General features: G+C 49.0%; 12 protein-coding genes across 12 annotated transcripts; 6 read left to right on the forward strand and 6 right to left on the reverse strand.

Moving 5' to 3' along the window:
* Positions 1-65: 65 nt before the first annotated feature.
* F5891DRAFT_1146219 (peptidase M50B-like-domain-containing protein) lies at positions 66-1,931 on the reverse strand. The gene is made up of 10 exons (XM_041365023.1): positions 1,754-1,931; positions 1,669-1,694; positions 1,592-1,604; positions 1,511-1,535; positions 1,391-1,451; positions 1,137-1,329; positions 1,004-1,085; positions 902-953; positions 774-851; positions 66-728 (listed from the first exon to the last, which is right to left on the reverse strand). Exons 1-10 carry the CDS (start codon positions 1,882-1,884, stop codon positions 460-462), a joined length of 930 nt encoding a protein of 309 aa, XP_041225513.1. The 5' UTR covers positions 1,885-1,931; the 3' UTR covers positions 66-459.
* A 209-nt stretch (positions 1,932-2,140) lies between these two features.
* F5891DRAFT_1128695 (P-loop containing nucleoside triphosphate hydrolase protein) lies at positions 2,141-5,524 on the reverse strand (the record flags this gene model as incomplete). The annotated part of the gene is made up of 6 exons (XM_041364305.1): positions 2,141-2,203; positions 2,259-2,548; positions 2,597-2,816; positions 2,872-3,006; positions 3,029-4,619; positions 4,671-5,524. The coding sequence occupies 6 exons, from the start codon at positions 5,522-5,524 to the stop codon at positions 2,141-2,143; spliced, it is 3,153 nt and encodes a 1,050-aa protein (XP_041225514.1).
* Positions 5,525-6,092: 568 nt separating this feature from the next.
* F5891DRAFT_1035298 (V-type ATPase, V0 complex, 116kDa subunit family) lies at positions 6,093-9,552 on the reverse strand. Its single transcript, XM_041361800.1, has 12 exons — positions 9,428-9,552; positions 9,276-9,376; positions 8,896-9,222; positions 8,726-8,838; positions 8,162-8,678; positions 7,821-8,108; positions 7,740-7,759; positions 7,429-7,690; positions 6,885-7,364; positions 6,570-6,827; positions 6,409-6,486; positions 6,093-6,332 (listed from the first exon to the last, which is right to left on the reverse strand). The coding sequence occupies exons 1-12, from the start codon at positions 9,453-9,455 to the stop codon at positions 6,288-6,290; spliced, it is 2,517 nt and encodes an 838-aa protein (XP_041225515.1). The 5' UTR covers positions 9,456-9,552; the 3' UTR covers positions 6,093-6,287.
* An 86-nt stretch (positions 9,553-9,638) lies between these two features.
* F5891DRAFT_1278473 (uncharacterized protein) lies at positions 9,639-14,741 on the forward strand. Its single transcript, XM_041370316.1, has 8 exons — positions 9,639-10,105; positions 10,157-10,206; positions 10,257-10,508; positions 10,563-11,268; positions 11,324-11,364; positions 11,412-13,539; positions 13,592-14,048; positions 14,102-14,741. Exons 1-8 carry the CDS (start codon positions 9,742-9,744, stop codon positions 14,490-14,492), a joined length of 4,389 nt encoding a protein of 1,462 aa, XP_041225516.1. The 5' UTR covers positions 9,639-9,741; the 3' UTR covers positions 14,493-14,741.
* F5891DRAFT_1035302 (uncharacterized protein) lies at positions 14,742-15,049 on the reverse strand (the record flags this gene model as incomplete). Its single annotated transcript, XM_041361801.1, has 2 exons — positions 14,742-14,837; positions 14,878-15,049. The coding sequence occupies 2 exons, from the start codon at positions 15,047-15,049 to the stop codon at positions 14,758-14,760; spliced, it is 252 nt and encodes an 83-aa protein (XP_041225517.1). The 3' UTR covers positions 14,742-14,757.
* Positions 15,050-15,170: 121 nt separating this feature from the next.
* On the forward strand, positions 15,171-16,283 carry F5891DRAFT_980574 (uncharacterized protein; the record flags this gene model as incomplete). The annotated part of the gene is made up of 5 exons (XM_041377017.1): positions 15,171-15,221; positions 15,281-15,347; positions 15,399-15,544; positions 15,601-15,729; positions 15,783-16,283. The coding sequence occupies 5 exons, from the start codon at positions 15,171-15,173 to the stop codon at positions 16,281-16,283; spliced, it is 894 nt and encodes a 297-aa protein (XP_041225518.1).
* A 1,093-nt stretch (positions 16,284-17,376) lies between these two features.
* On the reverse strand, positions 17,377-17,849 carry F5891DRAFT_334780 (uncharacterized protein). Its single transcript, XM_041371387.1, has one exon. It carries the CDS (start codon positions 17,654-17,656, stop codon positions 17,420-17,422), a length of 237 nt encoding a protein of 78 aa, XP_041225519.1. The 5' UTR covers positions 17,657-17,849; the 3' UTR covers positions 17,377-17,419.
* On the forward strand, positions 17,838-19,317 carry F5891DRAFT_1035307 (uncharacterized protein). The gene is made up of 6 exons (XM_041361802.1): positions 17,838-17,870; positions 17,909-18,175; positions 18,240-18,419; positions 18,475-18,678; positions 18,737-18,992; positions 19,028-19,317. Exons 3-6 carry the CDS (start codon positions 18,276-18,278, stop codon positions 19,207-19,209), a joined length of 786 nt encoding a protein of 261 aa, XP_041225520.1. The 5' UTR covers positions 17,838-17,870; positions 17,909-18,175; positions 18,240-18,275; the 3' UTR covers positions 19,210-19,317.
* A 195-nt stretch (positions 19,318-19,512) lies between these two features.
* On the forward strand, positions 19,513-19,756 carry F5891DRAFT_1189029 (uncharacterized protein; the record flags this gene model as incomplete). The annotated part of the gene is made up of 2 exons (XM_041367087.1): positions 19,513-19,584; positions 19,646-19,756. 2 exons carry the CDS (start codon positions 19,513-19,515, stop codon positions 19,754-19,756), a joined length of 183 nt encoding a protein of 60 aa, XP_041225521.1.
* A 15-nt stretch (positions 19,757-19,771) lies between these two features.
* F5891DRAFT_1278477 (6-phosphogluconate dehydrogenase) lies at positions 19,772-20,520 on the forward strand (the record flags this gene model as incomplete). Its single annotated transcript, XM_041370317.1, has 3 exons — positions 19,772-20,075; positions 20,123-20,243; positions 20,292-20,520. Exons 1-3 carry the CDS (start codon positions 20,000-20,002, stop codon positions 20,518-20,520), a joined length of 426 nt encoding a protein of 141 aa, XP_041225522.1. The 5' UTR covers positions 19,772-19,999.
* A 91-nt stretch (positions 20,521-20,611) lies between these two features.
* Positions 20,612-22,528, reverse strand: F5891DRAFT_334792 (uncharacterized protein). The gene is made up of 2 exons (XM_041371388.1): positions 21,987-22,528; positions 20,612-21,921 (listed from the first exon to the last, which is right to left on the reverse strand). The coding sequence occupies exons 1-2, from the start codon at positions 22,230-22,232 to the stop codon at positions 20,698-20,700; spliced, it is 1,470 nt and encodes a 489-aa protein (XP_041225523.1). The 5' UTR covers positions 22,233-22,528; the 3' UTR covers positions 20,612-20,697.
* Positions 22,529-22,726: 198 nt separating this feature from the next.
* Positions 22,727-25,749, forward strand: F5891DRAFT_1164330 (uncharacterized protein; the record flags this gene model as incomplete). Its single annotated transcript, XM_041365355.1, has 14 exons — positions 22,727-22,782; positions 22,855-22,859; positions 23,232-23,394; positions 23,451-23,512; positions 23,568-23,744; positions 23,797-23,977; positions 24,027-24,115; positions 24,167-24,304; positions 24,357-24,589; positions 24,642-24,980; positions 25,036-25,141; positions 25,188-25,246; positions 25,298-25,630; positions 25,660-25,749. 14 exons carry the CDS (start codon positions 22,727-22,729, stop codon positions 25,747-25,749), a joined length of 2,031 nt encoding a protein of 676 aa, XP_041225524.1.
* Positions 25,750-25,760: the final 11 nt, after the last annotated feature.

The raw sequence follows: 25,760 nt of genomic DNA on the forward strand, positions 1-25,760 counted from the left end.
TGCATCCTTTTTCGCTTAGGGTCTAGACCTTTCTGGACCGACAATTTCTAGCGGCGACATTAATATTGACATTGGACATTGGACGCTATTGGATACCGCTAGGATCTCGGCACTAGGAGTTGTATTCTTGTGAAGGCTACTGTAAATATATAGGGTTCACCGGGTGATCAAGCAGTAGCCTGTAGCCCGTGTTTCGAAGTGCAATTTGTCAAACGTTCGTTCGGCGACGTGAATGTCAATCTGCATCGTGTCAGCGAGGGCTGTAACAGCTGGTGTGGCACACTATGCACGCAGTGCAGGAAAACAGGTGTTATCAAAATAGTGCTGGGATCAAAAAAGGTCGGATCAAAACAGTATCAACAAGCCAAGTATACAAAGCATCATTCTGCGTCTAGAATCAACAGTAAAAGCTACAAGAGTGTCATATCCGGTATCGATAAGTGGTTCTGATTTTCAGAGTCACAATAACAGCTTCCACGAGAGGGTCGTAACAATCATTAAGAGGACACCCGGTAATGGTACAGATGTCATGGCCCCGCTCGATCCTGGAGCAGGAAGGAAGTGTGCGGCAGCCGATTCCTGTTCCGATGTAGACTCCTGAAATATCTCGTCTGTCAGCACTATACTACCGAGGGAAGAGGAGATAAGAACCTTGAACGCAACTAGCCCCACTATGATGCCAGCGGCAAAATACACGAAGGCTACGATAAGCCAAATGACGCCCCACACTGATAAAGCATTAACGAAGGTTCATCAAAGGTAGAGGGTTTTACCTTGAGATGGGAAACAGCCACAAACCCGAGCGAACGCGGATGCATCGGAGCTGTTGACTTTCCGCGCGATGGTATCATCTGGAGGAACCTATTAGTCTGACGCATGCAAGCCTTGAGGTTAGACCTGCCTATCACGTCCCACAGCACATACAAATCCGACATCACGCCAACAAACAAGATCTTATCGAAGGGTTTAGCTTGAAACACGAGAAACGTCCAGAACAACTCACAAAGTAGCGCAACGCAACGCTGTCTGCCACTAGCCAGAATAACACGATCAAGCCAGACATTCCAAGAATGAGTATCCATGTCCTGCATGATCCGTTCAGTACCTGTCCTTCCGCAGCTCCGCAGTGCACTCACAGCCAATTCTTGCGCGCCCACCATAATGTGAAGATGAAAAATACACCAAGAACAATACAAGCTATTTTGCTCGCATTGGTATCAAATCCACAAGCAATAAGAGCAGCGCCAATGAACGAGGACCCAAGGTATCCGGCAGGAAGGGTGATCCATGGTATACCGCCCGACATGCGGGTCTCGCCGCCTTCGTCAGCTGTCCGAATGGTAACGGAGTAAGCAGAGGCTCTATGGCGAGATAAAGACATTGAACTAACGATCGAGCTCGACGGAATGGATAGTAGCACAAGTCAAGATACCAGCAATTGCATGGCTCATCTAGGAAAATAACTTAATCTAAAGGCCTCGTATCTTGAGCAGCGGTGAGGTGAGCTTACCTCATGGAAGCCCACAGTAAGCAATCTACAGTAATGATATCAACCTATTGGCAACCTTTCGGATCTCTAAGAGGAACGTACTTGAAAGGGTATACTGCGTTATACACCCAGAACATATCAGGGCGCGGCAAGAGGGTATGGCATGAAGAGGTACGCACTAATCCAACTCAACACTGGGACATGCCTGCAAACAAAAGGCTCAACAGTGGCCAATGGCTATTGCAGGGTGTAGTAGAAGCTCACCAGAGAATAGCAATAACTATAACATAGCAGCCAGCAACGATTAAAGTCGTCTTCTGAGTAGCATTCGGAGTGAGTTGTGTGCCGACGTCTCTAGCGTACAAATTGAAGGTTTGCTCATCAAGGTAGGGCATTTCGTACTAAATCGTAAGGAGAACGGAGCCGAACAAGAAGCACGTTCAAATGTTCAAGCTTGCAAGCTGTGCACACACATGACAAGTGCACGTGCACGCGCTTAAACCAAAGAAATGCATGAATCCATTATATGAAAATAGTGAACAGGTACATAAACAACAGCCCGAGGGTAACGACATAACAGATGGCATGAATGCGAATACATGACGAGGTGCACACAAGAACATATTAACAATACCATGACCAGCAGGCAACTTAAAGCTCATCGTCGGTGACTTCTTCACCTCGTTTCTTACGAGCCATGCGCTCCTTCTTGAGCTGTGGAAAAATAAATGGTGAGCACGATTCGGAGAAGCAAAGGAAGTGAACCGACCTTGCGTTGTTCAGCTGACGTCAGCTTCTTTACTTTTTTGTTATCGATCTTGTTGCCCATGGCATCATACTGAACCTCCTCCTCGCCATCCTTCTTATCAATGCGGGGACCTGAACCCTGACCCTCGACCCAGTTGTGGCCGGAAGCCTCGAGGTGGCCATCGCGCATGGCCCACACTTCGTGGCAGAGGGACTCAGAGAAGTCCCTGTTGTGGGTGATAACGAGTACACCACCCTCGAAGACTTTCAAGGCCTCGATGAGCGCAGCAAGTGACTCACGATCAAGGTAGTCTAGTAGGACATAAGTAAAACGAAGGCAAAAAAAGTAAGCGAACATACTAGTCGGCTCGTCCAAGCAGATGACATGAGGCCGGCGCCATGTAGCAGCACCGAGAACAATTTTCACTTTCTGACCGCCAGAAAGACCCCTCATAGTGTTATGCGACACAAACTCGGGCTCGAGACCGAAGTCAGCAAAGTGCTTCTCAATCTCCCGACGGACAAGAGGGCGCAAAAGACCAAGACGCTGGGCTTCACGAGTATCCACCTCGAGAACTTTCTGCAATGAGATGAATCGTCAGCATTAAGCAATCGCTAGAGCGAACAATACAAACCTTTTCGAAGCCACGCTTGATGAGTTCGTCACGAGGCATCCACACGTTCTCCGAGGAGCTCATGTTCTTGAAAGAAACCTCATACTCGTAGGACTGCTTCAATTTCTTGCGCGCGACGATCTCTTCGATGAACCTCTTCGAACCAGTCCTCGTGAACATAGAGGGAACCATCTTTCATCTTTTGTGCCTCGGCTTCGGTAATTTGACGATTGGCCTTCTGCATCTCTTCCAAATCCTCACCAGTCTGGTAACGCCAAAGCATATATTCGAGAGGAGTCTTGTCGAGATGATGGTCAATATGGTGGAAGGCATGCTGAGCAACGTAACCGATGACCAAGTTGGGATGCTTCCAGATTTCACCACCCCTGTTGGCCTCCATGTCGCCAATGAGGAGCTTAACTAGTGTCGACTTGCCCGAACCGTTGGGACCAAGAACAGCAACGCGAGACGAAAGAGAGACTTGAAGATTGATGTCGTATAGTTGCTGGACGGGCTGCGTGGGGTACTGGAAGCCGACCTTGCGCATCTTGAGCAAACTCTTCTCTTTGGTCTTGACACCCTCGAGCAAAGGTGGGTCTGGGAGCTTGAACTTGTAGTCCTCAGCAGCCTCAAGGGTGTAGTAAGACTTCGCCTCAGGGACGACCTTGACGAAGGCCTCAAGGTTACCGCGGTATCTCTTGACCTTGAAGCGGTTAAGGTGGAGAACGTCAGTGATCGTGTTGTTGAGGAAGCTAGAGTCGTGTGAGACGATGATGGAGGTACAGGTCTTCAGGCTGACGAGGTAGTTCTCGAGCCAAGCCACGTTAACAACATCTAAGTGGTTGGTAGGCTCATCAAGGAGGAGAATGTCAGCCTTGAAAAGCATGGCCCTGGCGAGGGCAAGCTTCATCTTCCATCCACCGGACAAACTGCCAATGGCGTCCTTCTGACGCTCATCGCTGAAGCCGACGGAAGCGAGGGTCTCGATAACTTCAGTCTCGCCAGCAAGAATGCGTGAATCAGATAGGATAAACTGAAGGACCGACGTATCGGCCTCACTGCCATCGATGTCGTGCTCGACATAGAAGGTGCGAACCTCATCAGGGGAAGGGAAACCCTCGACCTGTCCGTTGGTGATAGCACGCATGAGGGTTGACTTCCCTGTACCGTTCTTACCGCAAAGACCGTAGCGGTGGCCACGCTTGAGGCGGAGGGTAGCGGTGTTCAAGAGAATCTTTGCACCGTAGGCAAGGGAAAACTGGCAGTTGCACAGGTCTTCACCCTCCTCCTCATCGTCAGGGACTGTATCATCCTCAGTGTCCTCGCTGGCAGAGCGAACGACCCATTCCCTTGCAATGGAAACAGGGTCAGGAGTGGGGGTGAGGAAAGCGAGGTAAGAAGCGAGTGTGTCCCACTCGGGAACATCAAAGTTCTTGGCATTAACAAGGTTGGCAGCAAGGCGCGAGACGTAGACGGCGGAAGCGTCAGTGGTGGAGAGAGTGGCAGCGCCTGCTTTCTTGTAAATAGCAGCGAGGGATGATGCAAGCTGCGATGCCTCAGCAACTTTCAGTGCAGGAAGGTCGGTACCATCGCTTTCAGCGGGGACTTCGCCAACTTGGCGAAGAGTGGCAATGGCTTTGCCAACTACACCACGAGCTTCGGGGTCACCAATGGTAGTCTCGACCTTGATCAAGCCAGGGAGGAGCTTGGGCAAGAATGGACGGACAGTGACAGGAGAGTCCACAAGCTTGGCCATGTTATCGACAATGCTACATGCGAGATGAGATCTATGTCCAACGAATGAAGAAGTTAATACTTACACTGCAACCTTACGCTTCGTAGCAGTGAGCTTCTCTAGGAGACCACGGGACAGAAGGGGAACCATCAAGGAAAGGGTAGCAGAGTCTACTTCGGAAACGAATGTGGTAGCCGAGAGGAGCTGAACGGTATTTGGTACCTCCTCGACAGGATTTATGAGAGCCTTAATGAGAGCTGGAATAAAGCGTTCAATGTCCTTGTTCGAAACCAACGCAGTAGCCTTGGTAAGAGAATCGCGTGCAGCCTTCTTCACGTCTGCTTTGGTATCCCAGATAGCCTCAGCAAGAATAGGGACGATGTCAGGCATCAGGCGAGCGGTTTGAAGGGGCGCAGACACAACGAGCTGGTTCAGGACGATAAGTGAGCCAGTCTTCACTTGCCATTTTCCTGCAGTTTTAATTTCGTGAAGAAGTGCAGGAAGAAGAAGACCGGTAGCCCATGGGTTCATGGAGGCTACAAACTCCCGAACTGCCTCGACGGCTGCATTACGAGGGGCAGGCATTTTGTCGGCAAAACCCTCGATGAGAGCTGCATAGAGACCAGAATCGACGAAAGTGGGTTCAAGGGCCTTGGTAGCGCCCACTTTTGCAAGGGCGATTACAGCATCAGCTGCACCTTCACGGGCAGCAGCGGATTTTTTGTCGGCAAGAGCCTTGACTGCGGCTTCAACGAAACCAGCAGCGGCAATGGCAGCAGGGCCATCATTTTGCACGGCCGAAGCCAGAACTCTTGCGGCTGCGTCACGGGTAGCTTTATCAGCGACAAAAAGGGCGGCCACGTCGACTTGGCTGTCAACAGGGCCCTTGAGAGAGGCGGAAGAAGGAATAGCAGGAGCGGTAGCAGTAGTAGCAGGCATTTCTAGTATCTGAACTGATCATGAGCGCACAGAAGGCAAGAGCGCGAGAGCACAAGCGTACCTTTAGTAGAGACGTTGAAAGTAAGTTTTCTTCTATGGTGATGAAGTTGGGATTAAGCAAACAAAAGCTACAAAACCGTGCTCTATGTCTACTGAGTGGCTAAATGCCTGAAAAGAGGTCAGTCACGGAAGACTTTGGGAGAGAGGGGGAAAGAGGACGAACCTCTATTGAGATATGAAGAAGAGCAAGAAAAGAAGTGAGAGACAAGTGAAGAAAATCGATCAGGAAACAGTGCCTGCGATATAAGGCTACAGGCTCTTGCGGAGTTGGAAAAATCAAGATAATCTAAATTATCTCACCTTGCGCCAGCCGACAAAAGCGGTTAACCGGCAAGATCGCTGATCTTACATCACTGCCACCGAGCTGTGCAAGGGCGATGTGGGGGCATCGATGGTGCCGGTCACTTAGCGACCACTGCTTCATGTGCAGTGGTGAAATCGACTTCGAGTGACCAATGTAAACCCTAAGCCTGTCGTCGATTTAAAAATCACTCATTGAAAGGATCGGTTCTACAAGGGCACATAAAAATCTGATTTTCAAAAGGGGGTGGGAAGTTGGAACCTTACACAAACGTAGTGGTCGGTACGTAATCGGAACCGTACTCTCACTGCCTTACCCCACATCTTTGAATTATCTAACCATCCTATTGCTCCGTATCGTACCTACAGGACATCAGAAAGGAATATGGGGTAACATGCGGGGTCACTCCTTCTCGTCTAGCTTAGCGAAGCTCAACGGCGTGAACAACTGTGATTCAGAAAAATGCATCAGCACGCGCACTACACGCACATCGAAATAGAAATGATGGGATAATGCCACGTACATATCCCTCTCCTTGATAATGTTTACTGTTCGCTTCGACCCAGTGCAGACGAAGCGCGTGCAAAAATGCCGAGAGACCCTGTTTCGAATGAAGATGTCACGAGGAATAGGAAGCATGAGTATATCTGATCCACGCCTGATGGGCATGTTTGTAACACGCACCTCCATGATGCACAGAATGAACACCGTTGCTGAAAACCAGAAAACAACCACTATCGCGAGGATGATCGTCCCGAAGATACCGGACATCCCCAAAAATTTCTCGATTGTCATTGACCACAGGACCTCGGATAGCTGAGCGTGTGCCAACGACAGGGCCCATAGCCGAAGGTAAGATGCAGTATGCGAGATACAGCCAAGACAGAATTCGATGGTGTGAATGATCTGATGGATTACCACCTCGCTGAAGTCGTGTTGTTCCTGTAGATAATGATCAGTAACGATAGCATCCCTATCTGCTAGTTAATAATAACGTACGTGCTCTTCCTCCATCTCCTCCACAATGACACGACCATTACCCTCTTCCTCACCTTCTAGAACTTCATCCGTGCTCTCACGATGCCCACCGTTATGGTGACTAAGTCCAACGTACCCTTGACCCTGGATCATTTGTATCTCCTTCCACTGGAAGTACGGTTTCATGCACAACATCCAGGGCACGCAGACCACCGCGAGTAGAAGAAGCACAACCTGAATGAAACTTTGTCCAGGATATAGCTGTGCATTCGCATCCACCTTCCCTGGTGACAGGAGCATCGCAATTAGCATGTTCAACAATGAGGGAGGCTCCGTGTCTCGGGTGGACCAATCAATCGACCACTTGTAAAGGATGCATACGACCAAATAGCCGAAAATTGACTGCAAGAAAATCATTTGGGGAATGAAATTGGCATAAATGTCAAGCGGGCGTTTGAACTTGATGTGATTGGGGAGCTGTAGACAAAGGGCAAATGTCATCTGAAAAAACGTGATCGTTTGAGCGTAACGATCGAGCTGCCCCACGGTGGAAATGAGAACACACATGAATGACTCCAAGCACGATGGACATCTTCATCTTGTATGAATTTGTAAACACGAGCCCGTTATCCGCACCGTGCCAGGCAGGGTCCACCCCAAAGGGATACATATGACCATTAGAAACTGCGTATGAAACTCCATTCGACCCAGGCTCAAGGAAGTCCCATCCCGAGTGCCAGATGTGGAGACTCTTGGAGAAGATATCGTTGTACATGAGGCCGGTGTAGACGGAGAAGGTGCCCATGAGAAGAATGATGTATCGCCCACTGGTGGCGATGTTAGCGAGGGCATCGATTTAATCGTGTTAGAACTTACTAAAAGAACTGGCCGAGGATCTGGTACACACAACCAATAGAGTTAAATGCTGCGTGTCTACCAGCCCCAAAAACGACTCACCTCATCAAGTTCCTGTCTAGCCCATTTCTTCTCTTGGTAAATCATGTACAATGCGGCAAAGAAAATGATCAATCCGTGCCCAATATCACCAAACATCACGGCGAACAGGAAAGGGAACGTGACGATGGCAAACAGACCAGGGTTGACTTCTTGATAGGTTGCAATACCGTAAGCGTCCATGATGGTCTGGAAGCCTTCGGTGAACTTGTTGGTACGCGTGAAGGTTGGTGGCGTTTTGCTTGTGCGCAACTCATGTAAGATGGGAACAACACTCGTTCCGGACGCCTCCTGAGATTGGTTGCGTGACTGAGAAGTTCATCTGAAATATGCAACTGTCTTACCGTGGCGTGACGAAGTGCTAGTTGGATCATGGTAAGATCCCTTGTTGGGACCCAACCCTCGGCGACAAGTGTCTTTCTCCTGACATCAAAGTTGAAAAGATTCATCGTCTCATAAATCGCCTTCTCCTTGCGGACGACGTCCTGCCACCTAGCCAGATTCTCTCCAATTTTCAGCAGCTTGCTGCGTCTGTTGAGACCTGTGTTATATAATACAGTCTCCAAGTCTTCCAGGCGGGCGGTGACCTCGCGCAGAGAGTCTGATCGTTTATCGGCATTGGCATCAATTGGATAGAGTGTCGCACCCATCGACTCTGCCACTTTTCGTATCTTCGCAAGTAGGGCGTCACCATGCGCGAAAATTATGAACACATTCTTGCGCGTCTCAGTGCCAGTAGCAGGGTCAACAAAGGGCTCTGTGATATCTGTGTGATTCATGTACAGGTTACCCCTTAGGACACGCCACAAGACGCGCTCGAACGTCGATATACGGGTACGGTCGATGGTGCCAGCAATAAATCTATCTTCACATCAGTACAATAGTTGTAAGGGTATCCACGGACGTACTCAAGGTCAAACTGCACAGTGGATGAGTATTGCTGTTCCCGGTCATCATGTTGCAGAAGAGGTGCGGAGCTGTCATCGAAAGAAGTCCTGATGTCTGTGTGCTGGGTCTCAGCCTACATGCCGCAAGTTAGTATGTCATGTATGCGGACCCGTCGATCAAACAAACTTGCCTTCTCAAAGAACACAGCAGTCTCTCGAAGAACATGCCGGGCCTCCACCAGCTCCCTTGTGCGCTCACTCAACGTCTTATAGCTATCATTCATCTGCACGAGCCGTTTCTCATGCTCGGCAAGTGTGACATCAAGCTCGTCGATATTATGAGCAGCGCTCGGTCCAACCGTGAGCAACGGTGCCGAATCGTATAAAGGACGGATAGGAACTACATCCTTTTCCTTCTGAATCTGAGATTCGAAGAACCGAACACGTCGTGTCATCTCTTCCGTTCTCCGTATTTCACCCACAAAGGAACGTTGAAAGGGATTGACAGCAGGATTCAACTGTTACAAGTATCATTCAGTGGCATGATAACAACTAAACAGAGCGCACGCACGTCCTTAAATTGAACATTTCCCAGTTCACCGAGCTCTGCAACTGTGTCATGGGCGACTTCAGTTGGGATAAGAAATTGCATCAAGCTCATCTGTTCCGAACCTGGAACATTGTCAGTAAGAAAGTGTTATTACAGTTCGAGCTCGTGCGCACGGAACAGTGTGGGGTAATCGTCCCCCATTGTATTGGATTCGTACGTCTAGCAAATAAATGAGAAATGTCAGAGGGACGTTAGAAATCGATTGGAAAAGTAATGCCGCTCACGCAGCAGGATACGCTGTTTATTTGACACTATTTGTGTATTGATAAGTAAGGCATAATACTAGTCTCCCGGCCAATATTATTGTCATCTAGTAGCAACTACTAGGCGACTTCTACCATCGTCCCCTTCAGCTTCGTCCTGTATATACTATGCAGAGTATTTAACCGATCTTTCTCTACATCCAACATCATCCATCTCAATTACAATGACCATTACTCAAGACTCCTCCATACAATCCGTCAACGAGACCATTCTCCCTCGAAGATATCAAGAGGAGATTTTTCAACGCGCTCAAGAATGTAATGTCATTGCAGCACTCGACACCGGCAGTGGAAAGACTTTCATCAGTATTCTGCTCATCAAATGGATCGTGCTCCAAGAGAGTGCGCGCGGCAAAGTCATCGTATTTCTGGTACCCAAGGTAGCTCTGGTCGAACAACAGGCCAACTTTATCGCCGCGCACACTCCTTTGCGAGTCAAAAAGTTCCATGGATCTCTCGATCTGGAGCTTACTGATCGTGCCAACTGGAGATCATCCTTCGAGAAGTCTGACGTCGTTGTTATGACTGGTATGTACCTTCATCATTGTTTCCCTTTGATGACCGATGTAACGTTATTAGCACAGATATTTTTGAACATAGTCACACATTCGCACTGGAGCATCGACAAGGTATTCAGCTAACCTTCTCTTGAAACTAATATTTCTTACGCGCAATACAGGTTTCTCTTCTCGTGTTTGATGAGTGTCATCACACTAGGAAAAATCACGCTTACAATGGCATCATGCGGGAATATTTCCAAACTCCGTCGTTCCAGCGCCCAAAGGTGTTTGGCATGACTGCATCTCCCATTTGGAATCCAAAAGATGCTCAGGGATCTCTGATGACACTCGAGAGGAACCTTGACGCTATCGTCATTGCAGTCCGCGAGCATGTCTCGGAGCTACTTCATAACTCCCCCCGTCCCCTTGAGGTATTTTACTCCCTTATAGTTCCGGAACACAAGACCTGACGAACTGTTCCAAAGATAATCAAGGAGTACTACCCCCCGCCTACCAATTACATCTACCTGCATCCTAATCTGTGGGACTGTGTATCCTTATTCCGCTCCTCCGACGTTGCCATTCCGTGGGAGAAGCTTCAGATGAAGTATCATGTCACCCGAAACAGCCTGGGTCCTTATTGTGCTGACCTCTATTTATACCACGATATCAAAGCACGAATCTCCCAGATCATCAATGACCTAGAAGCGTCGATCAAGGACAAACCACGCATTAATTATGACGACGACCTATACCCTGTCATGGACATCGACGAATCGTCAGAGACTACTATCATTATTTCTCCTGACCTTGAACAAATTGATTTCATCCTTTGCGAATTTCGACCTTTCTTCGAAGATGATTCTATGCCTCCTGCCGTACCAATAACTGTACCACTCGCATGGTGCTCACCCAAAGTCAAGGCACTTGCAGAAGTGCTACTCGAACATTGTTCTCCGACTTTTCAGGGAATTGTATTTGTGGAGCAACGGCAGGTGGCGGCCTGTCTGGCAAAGATCCTTTCGTGCATACCAGAACTTCGAGGCAGTATTCGATGTGCGGAGCTTGTCGGCCACGGTGGTGGACATGGGCACCGTGGTAAACATGCAGCCACCGCTAATGTGAAGGGGATGGGCCTCGCACGTCAGCAGGATGTTGTCAAGTCCTTTCGCGATGGTACTTTGAACTTGCGTGCGTTAATATCTCCATATCTATCAACATGCTCATTCAAGGGCACGCATCACAGTTGTAGCAACGTCAGTTGCTGAAGAAGGTCTTGACTTTCCCGTAAGCATTTTCATTTTGCTATCATGCACTAGCTGATCTTCTCTCAGGCCTGTGATCTCGTTATTCGTTTCGATCCGCTACATCATATGGTCGGATATGTACAATCGCGTGGTCGGGCACGCACCAAAACGTCTACTTTCGTCATCATGGTGCAGGAAGGTCACATGGCACACCTCAATCGCTACAAGATCTTTGTTGACAGCGAACCCGAGCTCAAGCGTGTTTATCAGAGCCGAGAAAATCCTACTCGGCCATCCTCACCGACGCCTTCCGACTCGGAAGAAGGTGAAGTAGAAGAGGAGAATCCGATTGATTTGGCCGCACGGGAGCGTTATATAGTTCCTTCGACGGGTGCTGTGCTCACATACGGTTCTGCTATCAGTCTATTGAACTATCTCTGTTCCCTAATTCCCCATGACGCATTCACGCCCACCCCGAATCCAAAGTACAGCGGTGACTATGCCACTGTGCTTGAGCTGCCATCCAGTCTTCCTCTTCCCATCGATAAATTGATATTCCGCGGACCACCCCGATGTTCCAAGCGAGAAGCCCGGCGTGCAGTAGCATTCATAGCTGTCAAGGAGCTTCACAAACTCGGGGTATTCGACGACTATCTTCTTCCGTCAGCTGGCTCCAAGGGTAGGAACTTAGAGGATGCCGACGGAAGAAAGCTTTTGGATGTGAGTGATGTGCCCGACATCATAGATGTTCCGGTGCGGGATCCTTGGGCTCTAGGGCCGCGGCTGAGGATGCACGTCATTTCCATCGACGGCGTTGACGTTGCAGGACTCGTCACTGGCACGGAGTTACCAGCGCTAGAGATCATGAGCGAAGGCTGTCTTGTCACAATACGGTGCACTGACGAACTTGTATTTGACGAAGACGAGGAATGGGAGAAGTTGGAGATGCTCAACGAGTATACCAAAATGGGCATCTGGTTCTGCATCACTGGCCGGCCCATCACTCTTCCTATCACTTGTTTTCTCGTTCCACTGACTCCTCACAACTGTATCGACTTCGACGCAGTGGAACGTGTTGTTCGCGATCCTATAGGAACATACGACTGGTCGTCTGTAACTGAAGACGATTATCATCGCACCCTGATCATGAACTGCAATCAGTTCGGACGAGCAATGGTTCTACGCAAGATACGATACGACTTGACAGCGCTGTCTGTACCACCACCTGGCTCCCGTGAGTCTTCCTGCTCCACCTACGAAGAATTCTTCGTACAGAGATGGACCAGGAAGACTCGCGAAGCGGTCGTTCCGACCGACTGTCCCTTGGTTGAAGCCACTTACATTCCACGTCATCCCTCTGGTCTGTATCGACCAATGCACCGCTTACAGGACATCGACAAGTATAAGCGTCACATGGCACGCCCGGGGTTGCTTGTCCCTCAAGGAGCCTGTCGACGCACATATTTCTCGGAAAACGTGTACCGCGCATTCCTCTTCCTTCCACGCATATGCCGCCGCGCTACGGACCTGTACCGCGCTCAACAAGAACGGTTTGAGCTCGGGTTGCCCGCCATGAAGGACGAGCTTCTCATTGAGGCGTCGACCTTGCCCACGACAAGTGCAACGTGGAATAACCAGCGTTTGGAAACGCTGGGAGACTCTGTTCTCAAACTTGCCACGACCGTTCATGTCATGAACAAATACCCCCACCGGCACGAGGGGCAGCTGTCTCAGCTGCGCCAGAACAGCGTGTCCAATCGGACTCTGCTAGCAAGGGCGTTGGAGATTGGCCTCGAGAGGTACCTCACCTCGGAGGGTCAGAGTCTCCACGTGTGGCGCCATACCATTGCAAAAGATGACGATCGCATGGAGCCTTTCACTTCTGCGAGACGGCATGCTCGTCGAGCATACCCTCGTCGAAGCTTACAGGACTGTATGGAGGCAACGTTAGGCGCTGCCTTTCTGCACGGTGGAATAGATATGGCACTCCGTGCGGGAGACGCCCTAGGTATGACTGTAGGTGGCACCATTCCCTGGACGCTACGATACTCTCGTCCGCCGGAACCATCGCCGGCACCACCTCTTTTCGATGACCTTCAAGCCAATCTTGGATACGAGTTTCATCGGGGCGATCTTCTAATTGAAGCCGCCACTCACCCTTCTTTCGCAACTACTGCCGGGTCATCTTATCAGCGATTAGAATTCCTGGGCGATGGTGAGCAAACCCGATGCTTCGCTTCTGAACCAGCGACTGATGACCTCCTAAGCTGTCATTGACCTCGTCGTCATGAAGTATTTGTTCAACAAGTTCCCTGAAGCCACTTCAGGTCAGCTGTCAGCTGCTCGCTCGCGAGCTGTGTGCGGGCCAACCCTAGCCTCTGTCGCTGTGAGACGGCTCGGACTTCACAAACATCTGCTTATCAACAATGTTGAACTAAGTACTGCGATCACAAGACACGTTCCTTTGCTTATGTCTCTCTCCCCTGAGGACACCATCAGCAAGGGATGGAAATACGACCCGCCGAAAGCACTGAGCGATGTGTTGGAAAGCATTGTTGGAGCAGTCTTAGTTGACACCCGTTTCGACTTCGAGAAAACGGCAGTCATAGTCGAAGCGGTGATCAGCGATGTGCTGGAAGTCCTCACGACGGATCTACCTCGGGATCCTGTGTCAGAGTTGATGGTCTGGGCAGCTGCAGCGGGATGCAGGCGGATATCCTTCCAGTGAGTTCCCTGGAGGAATACTTGTAGGACCCATGACTCATTGTTTTTTTCAGGAAGACACAGAGTAATCCCGATCTCCGGCGAAATGATAGTGTTTCTGTGGTCGTGCATGACATAATTGTCGTCGGCCCTATTACAGCCACCAACCTGTCTTTGTCGAAAGGTCTTGCAGCGGAACGTGCACGCACTGTCTTGGCTGACCCAGCATTTGACAAGTCTCTCGAAAAGTTGTGCAATTGCGTGCGGGACCTGGCCGCTGCTGTCCCAGAAGTGGCAGAGGCTATCGTCGTCGATGATGCCACGGCTCCCTTGAAGCTAACTGATGAGACTGAAGAGGGCTTTGCTGCCCTCGCCAAGCAGAAACTGCTCGACGGGGAGGCTGAACCTACTCACGACCACGATGAGTATGACGACGACGTAGTGGATATGGATGTGGAGGAATGATTAGCAAGGCGTGTCGAACAAGTTTTGTTATCACTTATGGAAGCGCGAACGGTCAAAAAGAGTGCTCCCAGCCTGTGCGGAAATGTTGAGTTTCCCTCCAGGGTGGGCGTCCATAATTGATCGTTGTATTATACATATTTTGAGTGGGTTTTAGAAACAACTTCTTATGTATTTTCCTGCATGTATGTACCAAGGCCGCTGTGTAGCAATCATTAGAATGATTATAATCCCACATTATTTGTACTCCGGTCCTTGCCGACCCCCATTACGACGGAGATCCATGGAACTTTTCGACTCGCAAAGGAGTGTGCGCGGCGATAAAGTTGGCCTGTTGTTCGACCAGAGCTACCTTGGGTACCAGAAATACGATGACTTTGCCGCAAACACTCTCTTGTAGCACGATTCATTCGATGAGCAAAATACTGATGAAAGTCTTTCCACTTGCCGGTGTCGAGTGCTGCAATGACATTACATTCTTGAGCGCGTTGAAAAATCTCTTTTTGATATCTTCGAGGGAGAATGGTCTCGTTGACGGATTGTATGGAGGATTCTGTCATTGTAATTGAAATGGATGGTGTTGGTTATAGAGAAACATCGGTAATGATCAATGACCGCTGGAGAGCGTGGGTGACTACCGTAGATTTGGACGTTTTTGCTGACCTCATCTTCACAGTAACAATGTCCGGAAGACCTCAAGACGATAGAAACCAGGAGGCTACTGTATATCTGGTATGTGCTGCTTTCAGCTTCATCCCACGAACTTCCATGCTCACACTGATCAATAATAGGGTAATCTCGATGAACGGTGCACGGACGCACTCATTTGGGAGTTAATGCTACAAGCAGGACCTGTTGGTAAGTTGCAAGTCATCCAATCCACCGCCTATTCGAACTGACATCATATAGTAAACGTGCACCTTCCAAAGGATCGCATCTCAATGGCTCACCAGGGGTACGGTTTCTGTGAGTTCCTGACAGAGGAGGATGCAGAGTACGCATGCAAAATCATGAACCAGATCAAATTATGGGGTAAGCCCATCAGGGTGAACAAAGTAAGTTGTTTTGAATGCTGTTCTGGAGGGTTATACTAACTACATCTCTCACATAGGCATCATCCGACAAAAAACAACTCGATGTAGGAGCAAACCTCTTCATCGGCAACCTGGACGAGAACGTGGACGAGCGACTGCTATACGATACTTTCAGCGCGTTTGGTATGATGGCCACAACTGCAAAGGTATGTACCCAGTACGCAAGCAACTGGCCGTCTTCACTAACAGAATTTGATAGATTGCACGAGACCCTGGTACGGGGGTTTCAAAGGGTTATGGCTTCGTCTCATACACGGACTTCGAGTCCTCCGACGCTGCAACAGAATCCATGAACGGCCAGTTCCTCATGAACAAAGCCATCACTGTGCAGTATGCGTTCAAGAAAGATGGAAAAGGCGAGCGCCATGGTACCTCAGCAGAACGTCTACTCGCCGCACAAGCACGGAAGAACAATGCACTTCCCATCACCTCCCGTCCTCCTCCTGCACAGATGGCTTTTGGTGCTCGTCCTCCTATGCCGGGGTTCCAGGGTCCTTATCAAGGGCAGTTCGCGGGTGTGCTTGCTCAGCCGCCACCTCCACCTGGTTTCAACCCGCCGCAGACTGTTGTTCCACAAGGAATCCCCGTGATGGGAGGAATGCCACCTGTAGGGATGGGAATACCGCCGCCACCGCCCAACATGTTTCCTCCTGGAGCGTTCCCGCCTCCGCCACCACCTGGTTTCGCCGTGCATCAGTGAACGCACGAGTCCTTGGAATTGTAGCCGTTGCAATTGTAGGGTGATGTAATTCTGCTGTCACCGAATATGACTATGTATGCCACAAAAAATTCGTACTTAGCCATGGATGATCACCAAAATAGACTTGCTGGAGGAGTCCGCGACAAAGTCATAACAAGCTGCCTTCGCAGATAGCAATGGACGTAAGCGTAATGACGTCCGTGTTATTGAGTATTCTCACTTTCAAGCATTTATGTCTCGTATTAAGAGATTATCCAAAACTTTCCACAGGACAAAGACTCCAACCTTTCACAGCAAGTAGAGATTGGCCTGATAATTCGTGACAAAATCGTGACACGCTACCTTCGCAGCCAGTAAGGGACGGAAGCTCACTAGCGTTGACGTCGCTGATTGTTCTTAGTTTCCATCAAATAGTGGCTCGATTTTAATGTTATTCTTGACTTTCCCTACGGCCGTGTCTTTTTTAAGCATCATATGGCTTCGTCAGTCGATCGTTCCTTCGTTGTTCGTTGTCCTCCTGAGTCCATCCATGGATTCTGGTTTCTCCTCAGTCATTGATCCAACTCTCTCTTGTCCTCCAGTCTCGCTCATGCTCTCCGCTCGCGAACTTGTAGACCTCTGTGGTGTCGTCATGTGTGACTCGATCTTCACGGCTCCACACCGTTCGTCTCTTTTTTGGGGATCATATTGCTTTGTCAGCATGAAGAGTCGATCGTCCCTTCGTTGTTCTCCTGTTTCTGTCTGTTGCCTCTTCGTCTCTATCCATCGCTTCTGGTTCATCCTCCGTGATTGATCAAGCTGTGTCTTGTCCTCCCGTCTCGCTCGTAGACGATGGCACGTCTGTGATGTCGTCGAATCTGCAAGTGATTGTCGAGAACTTCGCGACACTTACTAGAGAGCAATACGCTGAGGTTGCACGCGCTCATTCTATTTATGTGTCGTCATCAGATCGTAAAGATCATGTTCATGATTTGCTTCGCGTGCATGTGTGTGATTCGGTCTGTATATCTAATGCAGTCGCGTTTGAGCTTCTAAAGTATCCACTCTAATCCTATCTTCCCTGAGCCGTTTGCAGCATCGTCTCGCTTGTATCGTGCAGTATCCCAAATGGACGCCGTGCAGCAGAAAGGGATTCATTAATCCACGACTCTACATGGAAGACAAGACAAACCACGCACTGCCGAAGCGCTGGTGAAATACGCCAAACGCGGATTCACATTATGCGCGGAACCTTTTGAATTGGGAGTGCACAACTGCAACAGAAGTATGGATTGCCCGCATGCTAGGCGGACCACTCTAGACGGACATATGTTCCACTGGAACATCAACAGCGGCATAACAAGCGGGACAGCAAGAATTGCTTGCTTGGACATGCCAATCGTAATCTGGAAACTTGGAGGTCATGGATGCACGGTGGGAAGTAACAGGAGGACGCTGAATCGGATCCTGGTCGCGGCCTAACGACAAATAATTGGTGAGAGAGAAGAGAAAAGACTTCCGTTTTGCGACTCGCCTGATCAGTGATTATATGGATTGTAACTTTGAAGCACCGTGGTTTTAGGTAAACATTGTTCTTGAAAGCTGGTCTTCTTCTTACTCATTTTCTTATCATGATGATATCTGCGCAGCACTCTGTTCCATACGGCCGCCTGGAAGCCAGTAGCAACTAGATGGCTGGCTGGCTGAGGCTGCTGAGCCGAAAATTGTCTAGCATGTCACGACCTTGCGTGATACGTGTGTCCCATTATCAGATGTCTCATGACAACAGAATCATCTAGGGTCATACGTATCTGGCACGAGGATCGTCGTATAGCATTAATGCTTATGACAGAATCAGGGCCGCCAAGCTTGAACAATCGGGAAACATCCGAGTCCGTGCCCCTTTCAAGCTTATCGAATGCTCGCAGATTGACGCAAATTGGATCATCCGATTTGAAATTGAGGATTTCCCTGATGAACCTTGTGGCGACCTTCGTCTTGACTTCCACTATCATGCGAAAACGGTGGCAGTGTAATCTATGCAACCGTCCATTTCGTTCCACTCGTGCATTGTTTACCCACTGTCGCGACAAAGCTGACCACCCCTTCTGCGAGGATTGCCAGACGTTATTCTATAATTTTGCTGGACTGTATCAGGTGCGGGGAGGCGCTTGTCGCTATTTTCGCCCAACTCACGCTCCTTTTATGTCAGCACTGGAATGAAGTAGACGAGTATGCGTTCGGGAGCGACGATGACGAAGATGATGTTGATGGCGAAGAACCGCCGTTCTGCGTGGGATGCAACAGGTGGTTTGTTGACTTGGCAAATCTTTATCAGCACCTTGCTACCAGCTTAAAGCACAACTGGTGCTTTTTGTGCTCGCGCGATTTTGCCACCCCAACTTCATTGGATCAAGTAAGTCCGGCTCTCTCTCTTTTACCCTTCTTGTGTCGATAAAAACCCCACCACACAGCACTCATCCCCTGTGCACAATGGCCTGGATTTCGAGTGTCCTCTGTGCTCAAAGATATTTAAGATTCCTTCCTTGATCGCCCTTCACATTCAGTCGGGGGCTTGTCACAATATCTCACGAGCCCAAGTAACAGCGGCAGTCCATGCACTCAACATAGTGCCTTCGATTTCGGTCTCTCGCCACATAGAAGGCGGATCGACCCGTGTTGCGTCTTACTATGTGACAGAGCGCGCATTCAACGGCACTGCTTACGAGTGTTATCTTTGCCACCTTACTTTCGTACCTTGGGAGCTCTGAACTCCCACATCAACTCTCCGGCGCATGATGCGGATGAGTTCAAGTGCCCAAAGTGCGAGAGGAAGTACAAGTTTGTTTCAGGCCTGATGCAGCACATTGAAAGCGAAGCATGTGGGGTCGCGAGGTTCGAAGTGGTGGAGGACTTTACGATGAGCTTGATTGACCAGTTACTATGAAGCGCTTGAAACTTTAACTTCGTTGGAAAAGGGAATATGTACTGTTATAAGTGTAACATACATGGTGTATTTCTACGAGAAAGTAAATCAGAATTGGTTTGTCTGTTTGTTGTCGCCACTGAAGAAGTTCTAGCCTAGAGCTCACCTTAGTTGACAACAGTTTTGTGAACACTGAAAACGTACTGAATTCGTTAGAGTGACAGGTTCACCAGCTAAGTTTGGTGAAATTTTGAATGGTACGCCATCCTCGTTTCAATTGTTTTGTTGGAGATGGTTTTATTTCCTATTGCTCTTTCGCATCTGATGGCCCAGATTAAATGGGCAGATTTTGATATTAAAATTTGGAATTGGCAGCAGGCTATGGAGGATGGCTGGGTATGTTCATGTCGACTTTTCAGGCTTGCAGGCAACTCATGTAACATTGATATATCATTAGATTCCCGGCGAAAAACTTTTCCCCATCGAAGAAGCCATCAACTGCGGCACGATCATCATGAACCTTCTCTCTGATGCTGCACAATCACAAACGTGGCCTACCCACCTCTGATCATCAAGGGCAAGACCCTCTACTTCTCGCACAGTTTTTATGTTGTATACATGGAAGACATAAAAGTCATACCCCCCAAGGACTTGATGTTATCCTAGTCGGACCCAAAGGATCCGGCCGTACCGTACGCACCCTCTTCAAGGAGAGTTGTGAGATCAACTCCAGTGCAGCTGTCTTCCAGGACGTCACTGGTAAACCCGTGGAGAAGGCTTTGCCATTGGTGTCGCTATCGGATCAAGATACATGTACGAAACCACCTTCGAGAAGGAGGTTTACTCCGATCTCTATGGAGAACGTGGTGTGCTCTTGGGTGCCATCCGTAAGTGTTCTTACACCGCGAGTTATTGTCAGCTGATTATTTATCAGAGGGTCTGTTCTACGCGCAGTACAAGGTACTCCGTGCCAATGACCACTCACCTTTGGAAGCCTTCAATGAAAACGTCGAGGAGACTACTCAATCCCTGTACCATTTGATTGGACAGAAGGGGTGAGTGTGTGTTTTATTGTCGCCTATTCTTTCCCTCATGGTTTGTAGCATGTATTACATGTACAACACCTGCTCCGCAACCGCTCGCTGCGGTGCGCTTGATTGGGCACCCATCTTTGAAAAGACCAACACGCCTATCGTTGAGCAGTTGTACGAGAGTGTGCGGAATGGTACGGAGACCCGCAAGGCTCTCGATTTTAACGGCCGCTCGACGTACCGCCAAGATCTTGCCAAAGAACTGAAGGAGATCGACGACCAGGAAATTTGGCGGGGGTGACTCCATTTATCTTCATGTTGCCGCTCACGTCACGGCCGAGTTATACTAGTACTAGTACTATTCTTCCAACATGACTCCCAGTGATCGGTCCTGGTCTGAATTTGACTCAACGAAGTTTTGTACAATGATGACATTGTCTCGTCTTTCATTACTATCTGTCTCCATAGTACAGTGTGCCTAATGCAGCACAGCAGCTTTCAAAGATTTGAGATGCCTGTTGACTTCATCCCACCCCTCTGTGTGCATTGTAAACTGATTAACTTGGTCAACACAAGGGAGCACATTGAAAATGATGCGAGCTACATCTGCAGTATTCGCTATGGGAGATAAGGTGTCAAAGTCCACTGTTTTTAGGGAGGTATGTTGTATTTTGTTAGGACCAATTTCGATGTTCACGGGATCAATCAACACCCGCAGAGTGTGGAGGTGTGGACACAGATTGAGCGCCGTGAATAATCCGCAGAATGTAACAGTAGAAGGATGAAGACATGAGCCTTCTATTTCGAGAGTGCGGAGGTGCGGCCAGTTTGACATAGCTTCCAAGAGAAGGTCGTTGTCGAGGTAGATGTAGGAAAAACAGCAAACAAGCCGCAGGGTTTGGAGCTGTGCGAAGCAAAGGATATGTGGAATGGCTGTCAAAGAGCTGCCCTGATGTCGAGATCCGCTAATCACGGTGATTTCAAGTTGTTGCAAGGTCTGGCATGCTTTGCAGTTGGACAGCGCGCAAAAGAGTCGCTCTGCCTCTTCCGAAGACAGAAGGTCGGTTTCTATCTTGAGCTCCGTCAGCGAAGGGAATTGTGAGTGTTGCAAGACTGTGATAATGTATCCAGCATTGTTAACCTGCAAAGAGAGAGCCGTGGTGTTGAGGAATTGCGTAGGGTTGGCGACATTGCGTTCTAACGACCAAGCAGGGGCACTGCAGATCTGCACGTCACGGACTCCTATCCTGACTAGGTTAGGAAGGTTGGAGAGGTGCTCCCACGCTGCCCAGTCGAGCGGGGGACAAGACAAAATCACGAGCTGCTTGCACAGACGGACACTGTCAGACAGCAAGGACAGCTCATCTGCTGTGCTCGCGTCAAAATTTAATTTTTTGATGGATAGGTCCTCCAAAGCAGCACAACGCGTCACAATATTCTTCAGATTTTGATTGATGGTGAACAGGGAACAACGGCGCAGCGTGCAGGACAGGAATAGGTCCAAATATTTGGCAGTGGAAAGCCTCCAAGTTAACGACCGCAACCTCAAAAAGATGCACTTTTCGATGGGGACGACTGAGAGAAGGTGAAAAAAGTGATCGGATTGTACATTCAATGACTGAACGCGTGCGGAGTGACGCAGAAATTGACGGACTTCATGGGCAGATAATGGTTCGACACCCTTTGACCAAGTACTGTCCCACTTTTTGGATGCTCCGTTAGCCGATGAAAAAAATAGAGCACGACTACTGAATACTAAATACTGACCCTTGAACCGCCATGATATATCAGCGGATGTAGCCTCGTTACGCAACCTAGCAATGGTTCCAACTGATCTACTTTGCACCACAGCAAATCCATTGCGGGCTCGTGAAACGTTTTGCATGTCGTTGCGAGGGCTGCGATAGATTTCCGAGCCAGTGCTTTCTCCCCGGTAGACGATGGGTTCAAGACTTGATTCACATGCGCGAATATCTCAAGGAAGACGTCGGGAATGAGTAGAGCCTGATGCATATGTTCTAGTCTGGTCTACCGTCGATGAACTCGGAGTAGCGCGTTGAGGAGTGTCATTGAACACGGACATAGACAAACAACTATACAAACAACCTGCCAAGTCGGGTACGCGGTATCCCCTCTCTCACGTTATGTGGTGAGGATCGATCTTGATGTGTCGATACTGTCGAACTAATACTTACGTTGTCCACGACCTCGACTATATAAGTCACCCTGGATCTGCGCGTTCCAAATAGGTTCATGCCCTGTGGCGTGTGACGCACGAAGTACTACCGTCATGATGCATTCCATCGAATTGCACTAGCACTACAAGACCAAAAATTAGCGGCACACTACTAGTTTGACTTTAGTACTCGACCGCACTCAACTGCGCCTTTATCGTGAGATCGGGTCTGGGGGTCTTTTCAATTGTGAATACCATGAGGGGTGTCCGGAATTTGTATGCTCAGGGTTTGGAGTTGTTCGAAGGAACCGAAGAATGATAACAGGGTACCATGAACTCGTATGATAGACTCACAATGCTAGACCTGGGGAACGAGCGAAAACGAACGTGAAAACCCAGCAGCTATATTTTAGCCTTGTGTGATAGTTATCAACGTTCATTATCGGCAATTGCTACCAGACTGAGTAAGCGCTGGACAAGATCAACAAGCCGAGAACTGGCGAGTGCAAAATGTAGAGAAACCATAGCTTTCAAGCAAGTCCCGACACGGATATGCGCGGAAAATTCAAGTAAAGATCACGTGAGAAGAACATGGTGTTTGCCTCATCGTTTGACACCGTCACCAAACCTGTGTAGTACTCTCAATTACCCCCACCGGAAGAGCGCGTGTCAAGATTTTCAGGGTATCCGTGGCTGCAACACCCTCACCCCAGAAGTAACAGAATAATTTTGCTACACACAGAAGCTAGTTAGCGTAACTCCGGATTCACCATGGGCAGCTCATTCTTCAAGTCTTGGAGCGCACAAAGACACCAGCCATTATTATCCACTTCCAGCATACCTGACATTGACCCTATTGCTGCTCTCGTCACCCGTCGCATCAATATGGCCGTTCTCGCCAAAACAGTTCACGAAGAATTCTCTCCTGGATGCGGGCTTAGTGGGCATTAATGATGGGGATCGGATAGTCGCATTTGGAGACTTTAATGGGGACCAGTTGTGGGTTACATATGTGTCTATCTGTGGATGGTATATTCAATCTTTCGCCTCAATAGCTTGGACGTCCTGTCAGTAGACTCGGACCAGCAGACTTTGTCTATGTACCTCTGGCAACACGGTTAGATAATAGTACACCTCATGAATATTCCTTCTGATCACTCCACTCCGGGTAGATGTGTTTTCATTCAAGAAGGTCTCATCTGTGCGACACCCGTGGCCTATTCATAATGTCATCCCAGGCGATTTCACGCACGACGGCAAGCTTGATGTGCTTGTCATGAGCTCAAATCGCGCTTTTTCAGATAGACTAGATATGACTCTCTACACAGGTAATCACGACGGTACATTTGGTGAGTGGTATCTCTCTCATGCCAAACGTTCTACCATAATCGTAACTTGTAGCGTCAGACTCTATTTCAGTCGCATCTTCGACGCTCTCAGAACCCATACCAGTTGATATCGATGGAGACATGAAAATTGACCTGTTGGGCACTGCATATTTGCAAGGAACTTATACCGCCCCATTCACAGTCTGGCGGAATATCTGGAATGCGTCGCAGAGTCCACCAACGCTGTTCGAGCTGTAAGCGTCTCAGGTTGCGCGCGGCATCTTTCAGCTGACTATGAGATAGTATTGACCCTCCTTTTACTGGAAACCAGTGCACGCTCGCCAATCCTCACAGCAATGCTGTGATTGATCTCAATGGTGATTGTTTAGCAGGTATGTAGGACGATTTTATACCATTTGTCAACTTAATAATCGTGTTTGGAGATATCTTTCTGGTATGCCAGGATAGTTCGGGGAAGAAGTCATACCAGATCTGGGTTAACAACAAGGACTCTGGATTCTCGTTAGACCAGAGTGGTGACCTGCCTTCTGGGACGCAGGGGATATCTTTTGCTGACGTCGGTTTGTCCCCCTTATTCCTCACCCCTCCGAACCTATACCAACCAATAGACAGACAGGGATGGCACTATCGATATGGTATTTCCCTCATGCTCATCCGTTTCCTCAGCTGGCGTGGGCTCTGGCTGTTTTATCAACATAGTGTACAACAAACAATTACCGTTGTGTACTTCCCCAACATCCCCTGCCATAGGCAAACAAGGAAGGCGAACCTGTCGGCGACCAGAGGAGCTGTGCACTGCTGACCCAAACTTCAAGTTCGATTTGAGTACAGGAAGCGAAAACGACGTTCGTCGCTGCCCACTCTCTGCCCTCCATAGCCTTACTTAGTTTACTCCAGGCATACGTACAGATACCACTCTCAAACCTTCTTCCCTCCTCTCCCACGAGCTCTCTTCTAGTCCTCGATACCACATATTCTCCGTCTATTCCTCTGCCTGTCAAGCTCGGAGACGCTAACCTTGATGGTTTTCCGGATCTCCTCCTCATTGTCTCGAATCCCTCTGATCAATCACGTACACCCAAACTATTATTTTCCGAGCCTTGTGCTAAGGGCCTGGGAGGATGCGACGAAAAGGGAAATGGCAGGAGGGGTTTCAAACTTGTCACGAAGGGTGCTGAGTCTTTGGAAGCTGTGAAGGACGCGCGCGGAGTCTCATTTTTGGATATGGATGAGGATGTGAGTATCTATTTTCTGGATTCTACATATGGGGTTGACTTGACCTATATGCAAGGGTACGCTGGATATGATCGTGCAGCGAAATGGGGAGCAAAAGCAAGGCAGTGTATTATTTGTCCAGAACAATTTTTATTATGATGCGTTCTTTTTGAATGCTATAGGTGAGGGGAAACATCTTCATGACTGCCATGCTCATACCTCGCTCAGTGCTAAATGGTGCATGTAATAATGGATGGTGTACGGATTCAAACGGCTCGACGTACTCCGTAAGTGTTTCCCTAATCTCGTGGGGAACTGCGCTGATGTAGTTGATGTAGCCCTTCGGCGTGAGCTACTCTGGTGCATCGTATAAATACACGGTTCTTGACACTTCTGGCCGTCGTACCGCTGCTCAAGTCGGGCAACTTCCTCAAACTTCTTACCATTCCCTTCTGACGCCATATTCATTCTTCGGGCTCGGGCGCACCAACAATTACATCGAGAACCTGTTTGTCGGCTCAACCAAGCACACACAGGAACACTTCATCAATATGGAAGGCGTCATTCCAAACTCGCGCGTCGTCATCCACCCTGTCCTTGGTGATGGGGCATGGCGAAGGGAGCTGTTCCTCCGGCCAGGGGCTTGGGTCCCATGGGTAACGCTTACAGTCGTAGCTGCAACCTTCATTTTGGCAGGCAGTTGTCCTTCGTACTGCACCTGAATGAGAAGAGGGAGGATGAGCTGGAGCGGAGGAGGGCATCGCATCATATCAATTTTGATGCATTGTAACGGTGGCAGAT

Source organism: Suillus fuscotomentosus (genome assembly GCF_016647785.1).
Source record: "Suillus fuscotomentosus strain FC203 chromosome Unknown F5891scaffold_29, whole genome shotgun sequence".
In the NCBI taxonomy this organism is placed as follows: Eukaryota; Fungi; Basidiomycota; class Agaricomycetes; order Boletales; family Suillaceae; genus Suillus; species Suillus fuscotomentosus.